The sequence below is a fragment of the Malurus melanocephalus genome, unplaced genomic scaffold (assembly GCF_030028575.1).
Source record: "Malurus melanocephalus ecotype Western Australia unplaced genomic scaffold, MMel_1.1 scaffold_557, whole genome shotgun sequence".
Lineage (NCBI taxonomy): Eukaryota > Metazoa > Chordata > Aves > Passeriformes > Maluridae > Malurus > Malurus melanocephalus.
This window is the reverse complement of record NW_026623789.1, coordinates 135,172-153,797: the sequence shown is the minus strand read 5'-3', so window position 1 is coordinate 153,797 and position 18,626 is coordinate 135,172. Positions and strand designations below refer to the sequence as shown.

Here is an 18,626-nt window from a genome sequence, read left to right as displayed (position 1 = left end):
GATCAATCAGTCCTCTCTTAACGAGCACTTAGCAGCCAAATTACCTTTCCTAAAGGCCATTTCGCAGAGAASGGTTTCCTGTTGTCATCCAGACTGTCTCTGCCGCCTTCCAGGAGCTCATAAAACAATTATTGTCCCACTGCATTGTCGCCTCAGCTATGGATGGGATTGATTGCTTCCACAATMCCCAATTAACCCACTCACTCTGCAAACGATTGACTTAATCAAAGGCAATTAGCGCTTGAATGGCTACGGCAGACAGAAAGCCAGGATTTAGGGGGTGATTCACATAACATCGTGCAGAAATCTCGGCCTTCTGAGGGAAAAYATCTTCACTAAGGCTCAGCTCGGAGCTGGAAGTTGGTGAAACCTCAGCTCGGTGGTGTGAGGTGGCACAAGGGAGTGGGAACACACACACTTCCCTGTACTGATAGAAAGGGAACTTGCAATGATTGATGTTCCCTTTTTTCTCACTTTTTGTGCTCATCAGGGCCCGGAGMACCAGCCAGTTGAGCAGAGCTCAGTGACCAGCAGGGTTCTGAAATGGTGACTCTCCTCTGTGACAGTCTGGATCCTGTCCCTGAGCAAAGACAAAAGTGTTTTACAAAACCCCCTTCAAGGCTGATTTCTCCCACGATGTAAAAAGGACACCCCAAAAGGGTCAGTTTGGAGGTAGAACCATATCTCTGTGGAAATACAGGTGCCAGTGTSCTGAGGGACTGTTCTCCCTCTAAAMAAWYCCCCCAAATTGGCACAGCCAARACWGGATGGAGTCTCACCATGGGAAAGYCAAGGAGAGAAACCCACATCACCTAAAACAGAGGACAAAGACCACTTTAGATCATGTGAGGAACAACTTCAAGGCTGAAGCCAAGCACGGAAAAAAAACAATCCTCCAGATCACTGCAAAAAGACATTSCCACCTTGCTTCATCCTGAGCAACRAAACCATTACAACAGAAAAAGGTTCAAGTCCCCATTGCTTGGATCAGCATGGAAAARGGAGCCAAATCCACCATCTCCATGGAAAGATGAGGATCCTGAGGCTGAGAAGAGGAGGATGAGCTCTGTCCCCACACACAGGCACAGAGTGTTCAAATGCCAGGATTTTCCAGTTAATCGTGAGGACACTCRCACTGGTGGCTCACAGCTGAAAATCCAAATTGCTTCCAAGCAAAGCCCCAATAATAAAGCCGAAATCCATTAAGCCAGTGATGTTTGCCACTATTTAAATCTGATTAAAATTGTACATGACACCGCTAAGCTGAGCAGTCAGAAAACACTCCTGTCAAGTCTGATGTTCCTCGGTGTAATCCAGAGCCCCCTCCTTTCAGGGGYTGTCAGCTAAAAGGAGCCATAATAAGAGATCATGTACCTAATCCAGCTCCCTAAGCTGTTTTTAACTGGTTTCTTTAATCACTTGTTATGATTCCCAGCAGAGCAGCTCTCAGGTGACAAAGACCCAAGAGATAGCTCAGATGGGATCGCCCTGACAATTTTTTTCCTAGATTGCTTGATGTAAGTACAAAAGAGAATGCCCAACTACATCTATTTGGCAAGTTTTGCAGAAGGGAACAAAAAAAAAAAAGTAAAATAAAAATTTGATATTTAAACAACTCTGAACAMTATTATTTGGTGCTTTCTACATGAACATGAACATGCTACACTCAAATGCATGTTGCTGCCGTCACAATTAGACCCTCTGCTTTATAAGGCTGAAGCATTTTATTTTAGAGAATTCACAGCTGTGATTCAAAATGTATTAGCTAAAACATAAAACCAAAAAAACCCTCATCTCTAAGAGAACAGGGACCAGACACACAGATGCCTCTGTGGAGTTTGGGAAGCCAAAAAATGGGAAATCACAGCACCAGGGCAAGCAAATGTGGGGCAAGATGGTGCAAAGGGCACTCACTCATCACAGAAAAAAAAATCCTCTTTTAGGAGAGCGATATTGATCTCCCACTGAGCACTCACCTCACCTGAAAACGAGTATCAGGAGCAAACAGCAAATTATACAATCCCCAGACATCAAATTCTACAATTGCCAGGTCTTCACCTGACTGCTGCAGGCAAATCAGGGCTGATAAAGCAGACAGCCACATCCTCCCTTTGATCGGTTTGTCTCATAATTGACCATCGATACAGCACAACTTCCGTGGTAACTTAATTACCGAGCGAGTGTTTGCGTATTAAAGATAAGAGCAGCTACAGCACAATTCGATTGTATCTGCTGGGAGATGTTACAACCCCTCCACACAGAAAATGTCTTTACTGGAAGGGTCGCACTTACATTGCTGAGAATGGAATGTGGAATTTAATTTCACTTGGAAATCAAATGCTTCCTCTCCGAGTGGCATCCCTGCAATACCCACCTGGGAGCTGCTGGTTGCTTGGAGAAAAAAAAAAAAAAAACCAAAAAAAAAACCAAAAAAAAAACCCAACCCTGTTACAGGTAAATAACCTTCAGGTTTGGACCTTTGCAAGCCAGACTTTGGTGATAAAAGGCAGATGGAAGCTGGGAGGTTCCCAGTGTGGTGTTCATCCCATTTACCAGCCCTGAGTGCACTCAAAGCCTGATTCAGCTGGAAAACCGGGCGAGAAAACGTTTAAGGGCAGGCACGCGGTACTAACTCACAATAACACCCTGCACAGCTCACTTCAGGAGCTGAATTCTGACAGCCAGAGCCACTCCCAAAGCACAGGGCAGGATCTTCCTTGGGCAAGACATAAACACTTCAAAAACCCCATTCTGCAGCCGCTGTGAGTTACCTGCATTGAAGGTTTCCTGCAGCTCTTCTTTCCCTCCCAGCACCTGCAGGAGCTGCTGTCCCCATCCCACACCTTCACCCCTGCCCAGGGATGCCCAGGACCTTGCAAGGAGAGGGAGAACCCACCTGCAGMYCCATCTGCAGCTGCASAGAGCAAAGAGGTGACACTGAAAGAGGCAAAGGAACCTTGACACCCCATAGACACCACAGTGGGATCACCCCAGAACACCTCCCAAGCACCAGGAACCACCTGAAGGTCTGGGTTTGACACAGGTACCCTCAAACCACACCTGTGGGGTCAGGAGAGAACAGTGTCCCRGCCTCAAGAGCTTTAGATGGCTCTGTCACCCACACCAATAAATAAAAACCAATAAATAAAACCTCAGTCCAGGCAGCTGCTCACACAGATCAATCCAAGCAAGGATGAGATGAATTTAAACCCTCAGCAGAGCAGTTCACCACGAACTTTAGATGGGTTTAGGACTCTCTGTTCTGGGGCATTCTGGAATAAAGCATTCCCCTGCACAGGCAGCATTTCCATACAGCCACAAATGATGGAAACCCATTCTCACACAACGTTCCTTTGTTTGAAGAGAAAGCCAAATGGCTCCGAGCAGCACTGCTAATGGCTCCTGCATGCCTTTTATTGAGTGTTCAATGCATTTACAGGGAAAACTTCATACAGGAAAGGAGAATTTTTAAATTTAGGGCTCGTTCTGCCCTGGCTGCTGGTGTTCCAGCTGTCCCAGAAATCAGCTGGTACACGRTGCTCTGGCAGCTGTGCTTCAAGGGAGGAGCATTTGGCAACCTCCAGGCTGCACAAGGACATTTGCACACCTTGATCRTTCTAAAACTATCACCTCCCATTCCCTGGAACAGCATAATCCCACTTAATGAACGCATGGAATTACATAAATCAAGGCTAAATTCCATCCCATTAAATCRTGGACCAAAACTCCCACTGACTCAGCTAAGCTAAAATTTTTTCTTCCACCATCTGCAGCACATGAAAGTTGGAAATTCACTCCCTGCTGAGCAGCCTCGTTGTGTTTTAGGTATTTTGGGGATGTGCTGTTTGTTACTGCCATGGCACATAACCGTGTCCCTCAGGGGCTGCCCTGCTTTTGAAACTGGAGGTGGCTGCTGTGTCTGCACCTCAATGGCAGCAGCATTTATAAAACCCAGTTACCTATTTATAAATATATTTATAAACGCAGCAGCATYTGTAAAACCAGTCCTGTGCACCCAGCTGGGGAGGCAGAACTGTCCCAGTTCAGTGTGAGCATCTGAGGAGCAGAGTGGGGACAACACGGAGGTTTCAAGGTGAAAATTCGGGTGAGCTCACTATAGGGGGAAAATGCAGATGGACATGGGATGGTGATGGCAAGGAAGGAGCTGAGGCTGATCTAACTCAGCTCCATCTCAGGCAAACTCCAGAAAAAGACATGACCTCACCCTGGAAATGTTCTTCATCTGGTGAGAGACAGAAAGCGCCCGACCCTGCGCAGGTCTCCAAAGGAAAGCGGATCTTTCTTTAGCAGAAATGTAATTAAGYTACCACGAGTTGCCATGAAAACAGCCTTTCCCATGTTCTTTGTTATCCTACTCTCCGCTCCCTTCTCATTAGGGGAAGAAAGATGCTCCAGCCTTTCTGTCCTGTGTCGTTACTCTGGGAATGTGAATGTGCACAGAATAAAATCACTGAGGAACACCAGACACCACAAACGACCCTCATAAAGCATAGAAAACACAAAGGGGATGGTTCTCCTATTCTTTCCTTAAGTGTTTACCAACCAAGACATGGAGAACAAGCYTTCTACTCCTCTTCAGCTCTCTCCAGTTGGTGTAGGTCCATTTATCGACTGCACAAACTCAAGGTTACAGGAACAGCCTGAGCAATATCAAAATACACTATTTCAAGTCTGTTGACCTCAAACAAAGAAAGCTCAAGGGCAGGAGTGAGTCAGGTTAATTACAGCTGGGGTGTTTCACACATTTACTGACCTTACAGTCTATCCCCAGCACATGGACTGAYCCTTCCAGGGAACACAGACAGCTCAGAGCATCCCCAGGGAGCATCCAGAGCACCCCAAAACACTGCACATTCAGCTGCCAGGACCTGGCAGGGCTCAGACCGCCTCACCCATGAGAAACTGCACCAGTTCAGCAAATTCMTCTGACCTCAAACTGACCACAAATWCAATGCTTTTGATTCGARTTGATAAACGTGAATACTTCTGTTAAGGATGATGCAAAATGAAACAACATTTTTAGGTGTGCTTTTTTAAGAGTGGGAGGGAAAAAAACACTAACGAAACATTTTGCACAAAATCCTTAGATGGAGAACAAAAAATGACCAACCCCCAAGTATTTAAAATGTCATGGGGCAGCCCTTACCCCTTTCAGCAAGGCTCACTCCCACGCTGCTCTGCTTCCCCTGCGTCGAGCATCGCTGCTGCCTCCCTTCTTGCACCAGAGCTGCGGCTCCTTGGCTAATTATAGCAGCTTGGATCAGAGCTGTGCTGAAAGCAGCTTGACAAAACCAGCTGTTAAAATTGCAGCTGGATCCTAAACCAGCTGTCAACATCCAGCTTTAGCTCACAGTGATGCTACCCCTTCCCAGAGCTGGCTGCTCCTCCTCCTCCTCCTCCTCCAAGTTCAGGCCCACAGGTCCTCACCTGCAATTTTTGGCTGCCTAAATGCTTTTCAGCTTTAGGGGAGCTGAAGACATCAGAGTGTTTCTCTTTGCTAGATGTTTTTTCTTCCTACGGCAGCTATCTGTGAGATCCATCACCGCCCCATCACTTTGTCACTGCAATGCTCATGGATTTCCTGGAAAGCATAACAGCAGTCGCTGGCCTCTTGCCATAGCTCAGAGAGATGGAAAAAAAAAAAAAAAAAAGAAAAATGCACCAGATTTAACTCTAAAAGATGAGCTCTTGCATTTGGAGCCCTCTCCTTTGCCTTCTGGTGGCATTTTCATGCGGTGTCTGCTCAGCAGGGCTGGGAAATGCTGCAGCATCTTCCTTTGATTTGCACAGAGCCCCAGGAGGCAGCAGTGCTCTTTCAGAGGGGTTTGGAGCAAGGCTGAATCAGCACTTCCAACCAGCTCCTGAGACGCTCTGAAAGGCTCTAAAAGGCTCTGAAAGGCTCTAAAAGGCTCCTGGTCATATGATGGCAGCCCTGTGGAAATGTCAGCATACCCTGGCATGGGAGCGATGCACCCTGTCTGCCCCTCACACAGGACAAACAGCAAGGTAAACACACCATGAGCTCCCCTTGCATCCTCCTCCCGAGYTCAGATTGCTGGGCAGCTCTTTGATGTGCCTTGTTCTTACTGCAGAAGAGTCTGGGTACGATGTTTACACCATTGGTAACGCAAAGCTGCTGAAATGGAGAGGCTGAGATGGCACAGAACAGACAGAAGAGAGAGAGGAACAGGAGAGAGAGAACAGAACAGGAGAGGGAGCAGAACAGGCACAAGAGCCTCTCTCTGTCCAGGAGAACCTGTTCCCTCCCCAGCCCTGCCCTGGCCCCACCAAGGGTGCTGCAGTGGATGCTGTCACTCTGGCTGGGGATTAAATCTGCCTCTGGTTTCCTGAGTGTTTTTTGGTTTTTTTTTTCAAGTGGATCCATTTCCTTCCAAAGCAATTTGGCTCRGTATTTGCTCACTCTCTCACAGTTTTTGCTGTGCTCTGGGTGATGCTGCAGAGGGCAGAAGGACCTGTAAAGCATCACCCCCCATCCACCTCCCAGGCACACAGAGCCTGAAGAAGAAGCAATCATTTGTTGAAAAGCAATGACTGCATTTCCCTCCAAGGAGAGGATGGGAAAAGGTTTCCTGAAACAGAGTTGTACAATGTTAAATGCATAAAGGATCACACTGGAAGGACATGAAAAGGAGCCTGAGCACCAGCACTGGTGTCCCATCTGCTTCAGATGAACATTCTTTCCTGTAGATTTCCCCCCTTCAACCATTTCAATGTTTCTCCAGAGCTTTCCATCTTAAACTCTTCCTCCCTATTAAACAAAAGGTTTTTTTTGGGAAAAAAGCCAAACAACCTAGGCCGTAATCCCCTTTTTCTGTACCCAAAATCTACATCACAAGTGCCAGGGTATGGATGCTGGCCTTCCCACACCCCAAATAATGATCTTCAAAAAAAAAAAGAAACAAAAAAAAACCCTTACAGGGCATGAGCTACCAAAACCCACTGTCCAATAGCAGTTAAATGTGCTACAAAAGGACAAAAATACATCCAGCTCACCCAGTTTAATGACTGGACCAGAGTGTTTTCCTATTTTAACACCCTTAAACCAATCTTYCAGAGACACTAAACATTTTTTCAATGGTAAAGGAAGGCCATATGAAATTTATTTACATTTCCTCAATCTAATTCTCTACTTGCAAGGCATAAATMCAGAACATTGTGCAATATTTAATTTTCTATTAAAACTGTCCTGCTCCTGGGACTGAAGACATCACATAGGTGAGGAGTGAGGAGAGGGGGTTAAGGGGGTTTTGGGGAGGGGGAACAGCCCCTTTTCCCCTCTGAGCAGCCCCTTTTCCCCTCTGAGCTGGTTCCCAGCGTGGCTCAGTCCTGCTGTGGCTGATGTCAGCCTGCACAACAGAAGCCTCTCTGTGGCTGCATGAGCAGGAGGTTTCTGTGCCAGGCAAGGTTGCTCGCTGGAGGGATGCTCGTGCTTTAACCCTCTCCTGACAGAGGCACAAAACTCCAGGCTCTGCCTTTTCCAGGGCATTCTGTCCTCGGATGGAATCCTCTGGACAGGGGATGGTGTTTTGGGGCATCTCCACAGCACCCACTGGGTGTGACCTGCTCACAACGCTCCTGTGCACCCTTGAGATGATAAAATGCTCCTTTGCCACCTYCACTATTTGTTTTTCAATCTGTTTGGAGAGGGCTTGAGCCCTGCTGCACCTTAGCCTGACATCCTGCATCCCTCCCTGCCACTCCAAAAACCACCAAGAGCAGCATCAGCAGAGCCTGCAAGGTGCAAAACTCAGCCAAGAGCCAAATTCCCTGATACAGACACTGCTTGTGATGCCAAATCACTTTATCCTCTTGGACACTGGGGCAGGGCAGAGGTCCCTGCCAGAGGTGCAGCATCCCTGTGCCCTGGGCTCCTCATTGAGACAAAAATCATTTCCAGATGCCCCTCATTCAGACAAAAATCATTTTCAGACGCCCGTTATTCAGACAAAAATAATTTTCAGAGTCCAGTCCCACCTCCAGCTGCCCTGGTACAGCCTCACAGCAGTGCCAAGCAGAGGAACTGCTCCTGGCAAGAGGGAAAATGCAGCCAGAATTTGGTTCCCTGCAGCCAAGCCCTGCCAGACAGAGATTTGTGACACAGCTCTGCTGAAACCCAGCGAGAGCCAAAGCTTTGGTCCAGCCAAATCCCAGCTCTGGGAACTGAGTGGAAAGGGTGATTTGACAGGGATGCAATCCCAGAGCACACCCAGCACCCACGGGCACTGCAGGGAGTTGGTGTCATGACTTCCTACCACAAAACATCTCCCTYTCCATKCCYRAATCTCTGCTTTGCAAAAACCAACRTGAATTATCGACAGAACAWCAGCCTACCCTGATTTCTGCTGCTTTTTTAACCATGCTGCTGTTAYGTTTTTATTTCCAGCTCTAGGTCTATGAGGAATCTCCACACAGGGATGGGAAAGARGGGCTAAGACAGCACAAAAAATGCATCCCAGAGTGACAGGCACATCTTCCCAAGGCACACTGCTGCCCTGAATCACAAAAACAAGCCCTTCCCATCAGTGAGGGACAGAGCAGAAAATTAKGGAGCTCCTCTCAAAGCCCTGCTCTAATACTTGAGCCTTTCAAGCATCAGAAGWGAATTTAATCCATTTTACAACCAGCATCAGATAACAGTGACATTAAAAAGCAGCCAGAGCCAAGAAGCAACTTCTTTTTGAGGCTATTAAGTAGAAATAAATTAACTTATTCCTTTATATTGAAAATTCCTCTCTATGGACTAAGATCAAGGCCTGCTAAAGCTTTTGACAGCTCTGTATGCCCATCAGTCACATCTGCATTGAGGCCAAATAGACATTCACACTCACAGAACCTTCTGAAAAACTCAGAACTTTGGATCAAGATGCAGCCAGGATTTTCAGAAGTTCAACTCATAAAATGTTAGAAGAGCCAGTTATAATTAGGCTTTTCCCACATTTCTATATATGGTGTAAATCAGGAGGCAAGCCACTGGCATTAGAGGAAATGTTCCAGCAAAAAAGCAGAATATGAAGAAAATAAACTCTWTATTTGCATGGKAAYTATTCACTTTACAGACACAACACAGCCAGGGCTTTGAAAGCCATTTAAAGCATTATGTGACACTAAAGCTTTCACTCTGATATTCAGAGTCTGATTTATCCTGGTGTTTGTAGTGACATTTCAAACCTCAGTGCCCTCAGCAGAGACACCTCCACGGCCACGCTGGGRTTTGGGGTCATCAGCACAAACATTGTAAATGCTCTGCAGAGATTGCACTGCAAACACCGAGCGGGGATTGGGGTTAAACTGATTTGGGTTTGATAAAGTGCTCACAGCCCAGGTACTGCAAAGGCAGGGACAGGGACAGCTGGTCTTGGATATGGGGACAGGGGGACAGTGGGACACAGGGACATGGGGACACTGGGGCACTTGGACAGTGGGACATTGGGACACTGGGACACTCGGAGAGTGGGACACTCAGACATTGGGACATGGGACATTGGGGCATTCGAACACTGGGACATGGGGACATGGACATTGGGACAGTGGGACACTGGGACATGGACACTGGGACATTTGGACAGTGGGACACCGGGACATGGGGACATTCAGACACTCGGACACTGGGACAGTGAGACACTTGGATAGTGGGACACTCAGACATGGGGACACTGACTGGGACATTGGGACACTCGGACATTGGGACACTGGGATACTGCGACACTAGGACAGTGGGACACAGGGACACTGAGACACTTGGACAGTGGGACATTTGGACACTGGGACATTTAGACACTCGGATACTGGGACACAGGGACAGTGGGACATTGGGGACATGGGGACACTTGGACATAGGGATGGACACTCAGACACTTGGACAGTGGGACATGGGGACACTGGGACACTCAGACACTTGGGCATGGGGACACCAGGACATTGGGACACTCAGGACACTGGGACACTCAGACATGGGGACATTCAGACACTCGGACACTGGGACACAGGGACAGTGGGACATTGGGGACATGGGGACACTTGGACATAGGGATGGACACTCAGACACTCGGGCATGGGACACTCAAACACCTGGACACTCAGATACTCAGAAACTCAGACATTCAGACACGGGCACTGGGACATTGGGACACTCGGACACTCAAACACTCAGACACTGGCAGGGGCTGTCCCGGGTTGGTGCCGCAGCCCCTGGAGCCAAGGGCAGACAGAGCCACAGCGGCTTCGCTCCCACACCAAAGGCTATTTATAGCACAAAGAGATGTTGTAAGCTCAGGAGGGACCGGGGGAAGGGAGAAAAGGTTTAGGAGAAAAAAACCAAAAGATGCTGAAGGATTTCTGTGCTTTGACAGGTCAGAGCAGAGGCAGAGCCCTGCCTGCATCATGGGCAGGTACAGCTGCCCTCACCCCGGCATGGAAGGGATGGTGGATTATTTCACACACAAAGAAACCCCAAATATTTCACACACACAGCGACCCCAAACCAGGCACACACCACCCAGCCCTGGGATGCTCCTGCACACCCCAGGGCACCCTGTGCAAGGCAGGGAGGTGACCTTGCTCTGCCCCAGCACACTGCCTGGACAAAGCCCCATGAGATGCTGCTGATAACCCTCCACAYGGCTGCTTTTATCTCTTTCTGCTCCTGGCAGCTCTGTTTCCTAAGGAACCAAGGCTCATGTGAGCACTGTTCATCCATCTCTCCCTCTGGCTCCTCATCATCTCGGATGATTCCAGCCAGATGTGGCTCCCTGCAGCTGCTCAACTCCTCTCTCTTKCTCAAGCAATGGGATAATTTACACATTTAAAAAATCCTCCTCACCCCTGCTTTGTGCAGAACCATCCCTGCAGTGGGGCAGTGCCTCTGTCTCTGCCCTCTCCTGACCCCCAACCATGCCCCCATCCTGCTCTGTGTGTGCACAGTGCTTGGCACAGCATCACCCTGCCCAGGGAAAAGCCAGGAGAGCTGGGGAAACACAGAGAGGAACATCAGCCAAGGATGTGGGCTGCACTTGGGGAAAAAACAACAGTGAAATAAATGGTGGTGCTGGTCAGCACGAGAGAAGCTGAGATGGCAGCTGGCTCCCATCCTGACCACACACAGGAGCTGGCTCAAACCCTTCCCAGGGCTAAAAGCAGCTCTTGATGGAGCTGATAACAGCAAACACTGAGTTTTGGTTCAACTCTCATTTAACACGTGTGCCTGGGGTCCTGTCAGCAGTTAAAAGATGCTACAGGAAGCACCTATGGCACTTCTCCTCTCTTACAAGGAGCTGGGTTCACACAAAAACTGCATCTCAGMCCTATCAAATCACTCCCATGGGGCTTCTCCCACCCATGGGGTGACACTGAGCATGGGGCAGCTCCAGAGGGAGGGAGCAGTGCCCCAAATCAACACCTGCAGACAGCATAAACCAGCACAGGTATTGATGGAGCAGTGCAGATTCACCCCAGGCAAGGCAGGGAAAACAAAACCAACAGCATCCTTTTGTACCTGTGATGGAAACACAAACCTGGGAACAAAAACCAACAGCACCCCTTTTTGTGCCCCTGATAGAAACACAAACCTGGGAACAAAAACCAACAGCCCCCCTTTGCACCTCTGATGGAAACACGAACCTGGGAACAAAAACCAACAGCCCCCCTTTGCACCTCTGATGGAAACACAAACCTGGGAAAACTCTGCTGCCACAACCCTGATACCACTACAGCGCCCTGAACTGAGCTTTGCCCTTTCTTTAAACCTTCTCAGCATCAGCCTTTTCTGTTCTGGCTCACCAGGGGAGCTGCACCGAGCYCTGAGGTGGTGAAAAAACACACCAGGAGGAAAAAATCCGCCACTGGAGTGGCTCTGACACCCTGAGCTGGAGGAAAGGGGCTGAGAGGCAGCAGAGGATGAGCTCTGCCAGTTACAGTAATTGGGTTCTGACTGCAACACTGCTCAGTGTTTTGTCTGATGAGGCCCAAAATAAACTGCATTACATCACTGCAGGTCAGACTGAGCTAATAAGGGTCTCTTCCTCACACTGAGAAAGGACGTTTTTGTGTCCCCTGTGTTTTCTCTGCAGTCAGAGCTCCTTCCAAYACTGAGTGCAGGGGAAAATTAATTCAGACTGCTGCCCAAATTATGCAAGAGCCTCGTGGAATGGGAAGTGCAYATTAACAGATTTTACTATTTTAGGGTGTTCTTTTATGTCTCGTAATTTATTTTGCCGTCGTATTTGCAGACAAATAGGAAACAACACATAAGCCAAGTAATCCTGAGGGTGCTGACAGAAGAGAGAGCAATGAAAGAGGCAGAGAAATGTAACCTGAGCAAAGCCCAGCTCACCTGAATCGTGACAAAATGATCCAGCCCACAGTGCTGTAATGCAGGAATACAATCCAGCAGAGCCCTGATCATCACTGACTTTGCTGACATGCCCAAAATGTTGTCTGGATCTTCCAGCTTTCTCAGCAGCTGCAGTGGAAGCTCACAGACCATCTCAGCTTGCACTGACACCACATCATCTTACTCTGCAACCCAACAAATCATCCCCTCACCCATGGAAATACTCACAGTCCTCCAATTTCCACCCCAAAGCACAGGGTTGAAACCTTCACCTGCTGCAAATCTGCATCCCTCCAACGTTTTCATGTTTATATCATCACAGTGCTCCAGCCCTGCAAATKCTGTTCCCTTGTGCTTCCTCCAGGTCTCCCTCGGTTGAAATAAATCCCTTTTATTAAGAGAAATCAAAAAAAAAATCAAAAGCACCCAAGTGAACTAACTTTCAGCTGGTCCTTTGGGAAGCACTGCCCCAACTTCTGTCTATCAGCTGCAGGGGAAAACGTCCAAGCTTTTAAAAACTGACCAAGATATTTAAAAAATTTATCAAACCCTGCAATTGCCTTGAGCTACAGATCCAGACTTGCATGGCAATTACAACCATCCCYTGCTCCTAGGAGAATTCAGCACCCATGCCCCATTAAACCCTTTTAGAAGGGACAATTATCTGGAGACTGACAGTAATCTTGCCAGTTCATTTACCAGAAGGGMCAAAGCCAACCTGGAACACGTTAATGAGAGTCTCAGAACGGGTGCCACTCTGTGCTGTTGTACAAGAAATGGGCTGCTAGAGAAAGGGATGTGGCCACGGTGTTAATTGGGATTGCTGGCGTGTAAAATAATGTTTTGTTTCATAAAGCCTGGCTAGGGCAAACAAATTATTTAGCTCACACWGCAGCTGAATGAAGAGCTCAGATGTGTAAGAGGGTGTATCTGAGAATCAATAGTGGATCACCAAAACATTTAATCACTGTTGCACTGATCTCTGTGCACTGTCTGAGCCCAATCCTCACACTAAAATCAATGGTGCTGATACACTCATTAACAGAAGGGATTTGAGACAGACTGGGGCACAGGAGCTGAGAGCTGGGAACAGCACAGGGCTTTGCTCCAAGGCTTTCCTGGGGGAGCAGGGAACTCTAAAAACTCCTCACAGCAATTTCACTACAACAGCACATCCCCAAGAGGGAAAAATCTCATTCAGGGACTGAACCAAGACCTGTGGATCCACAGCCATGGCTCTTCCCAGGCTCCTGAGATGTTTTCAGTGCTCAGCACTGTCCACACTGGGCATTTCTGCACATGGGAAGTGGTTTTTGTTTCCCAATTCTGATTCTGCTGCCTGGCATCACTTTGTATCTCCTGAGGAGCTGTCTCCCAGCAGTTTGGGGGATTTGCAGGACCCTTGTATACCACACTGCTCTGATTTACACCCTCTCCCCAGCAGCTGAGTTTGCTCCATCCTCCTGCAGTCTCCCCTGCATGACTCTCTCAGCTCTGACCTGCACATCTGACACTCCTGTCCCCAGGCTCATTTCTCCCMAGTCTGGCAGTTCAGCTGTGATAGCTTCTGCTTGGCATCCACAGGCTCCAGACAGTCTCTCCCCAAAGGATATTCTGAAAGACACTGAATTTCTGACTGGGGTTTCATCAGGATGCTGCTCRAAACTATTCCGATGTAGCATTTCCTTCTGTTTTATGTAATTATTGAACAAATATCAGAATGCAAAATAGCCCCTGGGACTGGAAAATGGAATTAAATCTCCCAGCAAACACGAGAAAATGGATACTGACATTTCTATTAGCAACAAAATGTTTCATGCTTAGAAACCGGTAACCTAACACGGCTCCAGGGAATTCAGGATGGCGAGGAAAAAGGAGGAGGAAAAAGAGATGGAGGTGCACTGCAGTGAGACAGAGCCTGATGTGGGGTGGGCAGGAGGGTGCTCAGGGTGCTCACAGACAGCTCAGGTCAATGTGGAAAAAAGCAACAGCCCAGACTTTCTGTCATCCCCAGCCCAGCAGGAGCAGCACACAGCACGGAGATAAAACACCCCAATCCCACTGGAATGGCACAAAACTGCCCCAGCACCCATGGGAACATTTATCCTGGGGACATTGACCATGTCCCACCCCAGAGTGGCCTTGGCTGGGTTCATGGCTGGGCTCAATGAGCTCACAGTTCTTTTACATCCTCGATTGTTCTGTGATGTTCAGCATGCTGCTTTCCTACAGGACACTGGGCATTCCCTGAGCTCCCTTCCCAGGAAAAAAAAAAACAACAGCTCAAGAGTGCAAACAGCATCACCACTGATTTACAGGGCAGCCTGGAAGARGGAGCACCTTCTGGGTGAAGGTCAGGCTGGCAGCCACAGCTGGGGGCTCTGATGGTGCAGCAGAAGGGAGAAGCTGAATTTGGTGTGCTTKGTTTTGTTGTAACATCAACCTGATGCCCCTGAGGAGGAACCACCTGGCCAAAGCTCAATTTCCTGTCCAGAAGAACCAWCAAATGACACCCCAGCTGCACAGGKKGTTTGTGTGAGTCCCACACTGGATTTTAGGGATTCTCAAAGTACAGACACAACCTAAACCCACTCCTGCACCGCTGACACGATGCCCACCAGCCCTGCTCCCCCTTCCCTGCTCACTGAAAATGGCTCACCCTCTTCTCTTTTATTCTCCATTTAATGGCTTTCGAACTTCAAAGAAAGTTGAGAAAACCCTATCACTTCAGCAGTTAAACAGGATGCAGCCACGTTACTGAAGAACACCTACAAAATGCGCTGCTAAAATAAACTCCCCTTTGAGTTCTTCTTACGGTGCMTTTCAGAGAGCTCAGAATTCACTGCCCTTCTTCCCACACAGCACTGAAGCACCCACTTCACTTKAACCAGGTACACACTCTTCTTGTGGTTGAAAGGACTCATCATGTGCTCAAAATTATGCATTTTCCTCAAGTACCAGGTTGAATCYGAGCTTTTATATCCAGAATTTGCACGGTAGAAATTGTTAACACTATTTTTGGGTGAGTATTATATGCACATTGGCAGATWCATCCCAAAATTATCGAAGAAATCGAACTATTTATTGTTAATAGAACACATCCAACTCCAGCAGGCAGCTTTTTTTAAAAAAGCTAAAATAAAAATGCCATAATGAATATGGATTCTCCCCACACACTGTGTGCCTCATGTACACAACACAGCAGAGCTGAAATGCTCTAAACATAAATTGGGAATATATGAGATCAGAATTTAATTGTGGTTTTCATAACAGCAAACTGCTGGAGCTACCTGCATATTATTAGTCTTGAAAAGCATCATGAAAATAATATTTTAACCTTTAATCTGTAATATGGTCTTTGCTAATAAAATTATCCCAGAGTCACCCAGGCGCATAGCTGGTGTCAACTACTTAAAATGCAAAATAAATTAAATGCCACTTACATATAGCAAAGAAATACCCAGCTAATTTCATGCACTTTCATTCTGGTGCAGCCACATCACAAACAATCGAGCTCTGATTCTCCTCTTCAAACCCTGCCCTTCTGCAAGAAAATCATCCAACCTGCTGCTCCTTTATCCCAGCCCCAGGAATGAGCTCAGGAGTGTCACCTGAGCTGTGAAACACTGATTGTGCATCGTGGAAGGACAGGAACAGATATTTGGGGTGAGGGGGATGTGATGCACCCACCCACCATCAACCAAACCAAGCTGAAGTCACCTCGAGGACACAAAAACCYTTCATTTTCACATCTCCTGCTCCCACAAACAAACCCCAAGTGCTTGGTCTGAGCTGCTCCTCCTGAGCAGGGAGAGCCAACAGAAAAACTCTGCATAACTGATTTGTTCCCATCAGATATTAAAATTCCCAATATCCCAAATCAAATGCAGGGAATGCCAGGAGGTGTCTTTTGCAGAAGTCCACACTTACTTTTCCTACTCAATGACACACATGAAATAATCAACTTAAAGAGCACATAAACAGAGARGAAGGAAGTGGAAGGTGCTGGGCATCAAAAAACTTATCAGCCAAAAAGTGTTTTTTGTTACCTGCAGAATAAGGCTCCTGCTTCTCACTGTGGATGAACTCTTTTCGTTCGTATTTGGCTCTGATCCACTGTTCCCGCAGCARTCTGGAAAAAAAAAATACAGAGAATTTAAACAAGGTCCAAGATACACTAAGAAAGAAGGCAGAACTATTAATTCTTCAATCAAAATACAAGTGTAATATAGAAGTTTTCCAAAAATTGCACTGTACAGTGTGGAGTCAAGGGTTTCTTCTGCTTGCTGTTGAACAACAATAAATCATTTCCTTGTACATCCAATTTTATTGAGAACTTATTTTAAAAAATGCACRGATTTAGCAGAACAGTCTGTCCCCACCCACCCAATCAGCCTCTGCAAAAAAAATTCCCTCAGCATATGAACCATTTTAAACCTAATTTCCTCAGACCACATTCTTCAGTGAACGAGGTCAGTAAATGAAAAAAACCCAACTAACTGCATACAAAAGGGAGATTATTGCCCTGCAGATATCAATACAGAAGCAGAAGGTGCTGAAAACCCATCTGGCCAAGCTTTTCCAAACTCCTAGCCCATACTGCCAAGTTTAAGAAAGCAATCTATGATGCGTGGCAGAAAACAAGATTAAAAAGTCCTTTACTTTTAATGCTGAAATGACACCGATGATTTATACACCAAAACCTCAATTTCCAAAAAGGAAAAAAATAGCAAAAAAAAAAATTATAATCTTTGGGGTATTTTATTTTAGCACGAGTGCTTGAACCAATGAAACAACTTTGATCTAGAATATGCTGGAAATTGCTTCAAACCATTTTTAACTGCACTTATTTCTTAATTGCCCTAGAACCCTAAATAGCCCAAGCAGGCAGATCACACACAGAAATAAAGGCATGTGTTATCCCAGCTTCACAGCAGACATTTTGGAGCAGCCTACACTGAAGACAGTAAAAGATCCCCCAGCACTGGGTGTGTTTTGYAAAACCATCACACTCCAACACATCAACTTCTCTGCCCATGGAAACTGCTCAGATGCTTAATCACCTTTCCTTTTTTGCTGATTATGCAAAGCAAAYGGCATCTTTCCAGCAGAAATGCTCAAAGGATATAAACACACCAACATTGCTGAAGAAAATTCAGYTGCAGGTACAGCAGGCACATTCAAAGATCTGTAAGATGCCATCCWATGAGAATTGTGGCTGTAATTGTTTTCCTGGCAGTAAAGGAGGAAATAATTGCAYAGATTTTGTTCCACCCATTGTGTCCTCTCCTGGGATGGGGCACCAAGGCTCACAGGGAGAACCCAAAACCCAACTGTGATAGAAACAACAACCTGCTGTGATAGAAACAACACCCCAATCCTGCCTTTCCCCTTCTGCTCATGCTTTTAGGGCTGATTTTCAGCTGGGACACATCTGCAGATTTGGCTGTGAGCTCTGAGAACCCATCTCCCTTTTCCTGCTGCCCCAATCACACTCTGCTCTGCTCTGGGGCATCCTCATGGGGGACAGGGACACTTTGTGGAATCACAGAAAAGCTTCAAGAAACCTTAAAGGTTACTGAATTACAACTCCTGTGCCATGGGGCTGCTCAAACCCCATCCAGCACCCACGGGGTGCCTTTTATGGATCTGACACCCACAAAAATAAAAAACTGATGACCCAAAATGTGGCACATAAAAGCCTATTCTRTAATGCTGTTGTTAATCAGCAGAGCTACCCGAATTTAATCATAAAATAAACACAAATACATGAATTTACGACCTTTCTCGCAATTTTTCCCGGCCAGCTGCTGCRGACAGCTTGTTCTCACTGAAGCCAAACTTGGACCTTTTCAGCAAAACGATCAGGGACCGAACTGGGAGGGAGAGAATTCACACCACCCTCAGCTCCAGCTGACGTCAGTGGATGCAGCAGGAGCTGCAGCTGCTCAGAGTCTCTGAAATTCAGCCTTAGCTCGGGGTTTTAAATACAGGAAAAATTCACATTAATGCACAGCAGCAGGGAAACATTCCTGCAGCAGGGTGCAGATCATCCAGAGATGAACTGAGAGGATCATTCCTGGGGGAAAACATCCCTGGTGCAGATCATCCAGAGATGAACTGAGAGGATCATTCCTGGGGGAAAACATCCCTGGTGCAGATCATCCAGAGATGAACTGAGGGGATCATTCCTTGGGGAAAACATTCCTGCTGCAGGGTGCAGATCATCCAGAGATGAACTGAGGGGATCATTCCT

General features: G+C 47.1%; 1 protein-coding gene across 1 annotated transcript in view; it reads right to left on the bottom strand.

Annotated features, from left to right (window-relative positions):
• ADAP1 (ArfGAP with dual PH domains 1) overlaps nucleotides 1–18,626 on the bottom strand; it is a 42,829-nt gene that overhangs the window by 6,886 nt on the left and 17,317 nt on the right. Inside the window, exon 4 of the mRNA XM_057382225.1 lies at nucleotides 16,420–16,502. Within this exon, the coding sequence (XP_057238208.1) occupies nucleotides 16,420–16,502 (83 nt within the window). The remainder of the gene's footprint in view (nucleotides 1–16,419; nucleotides 16,503–18,626) is intronic.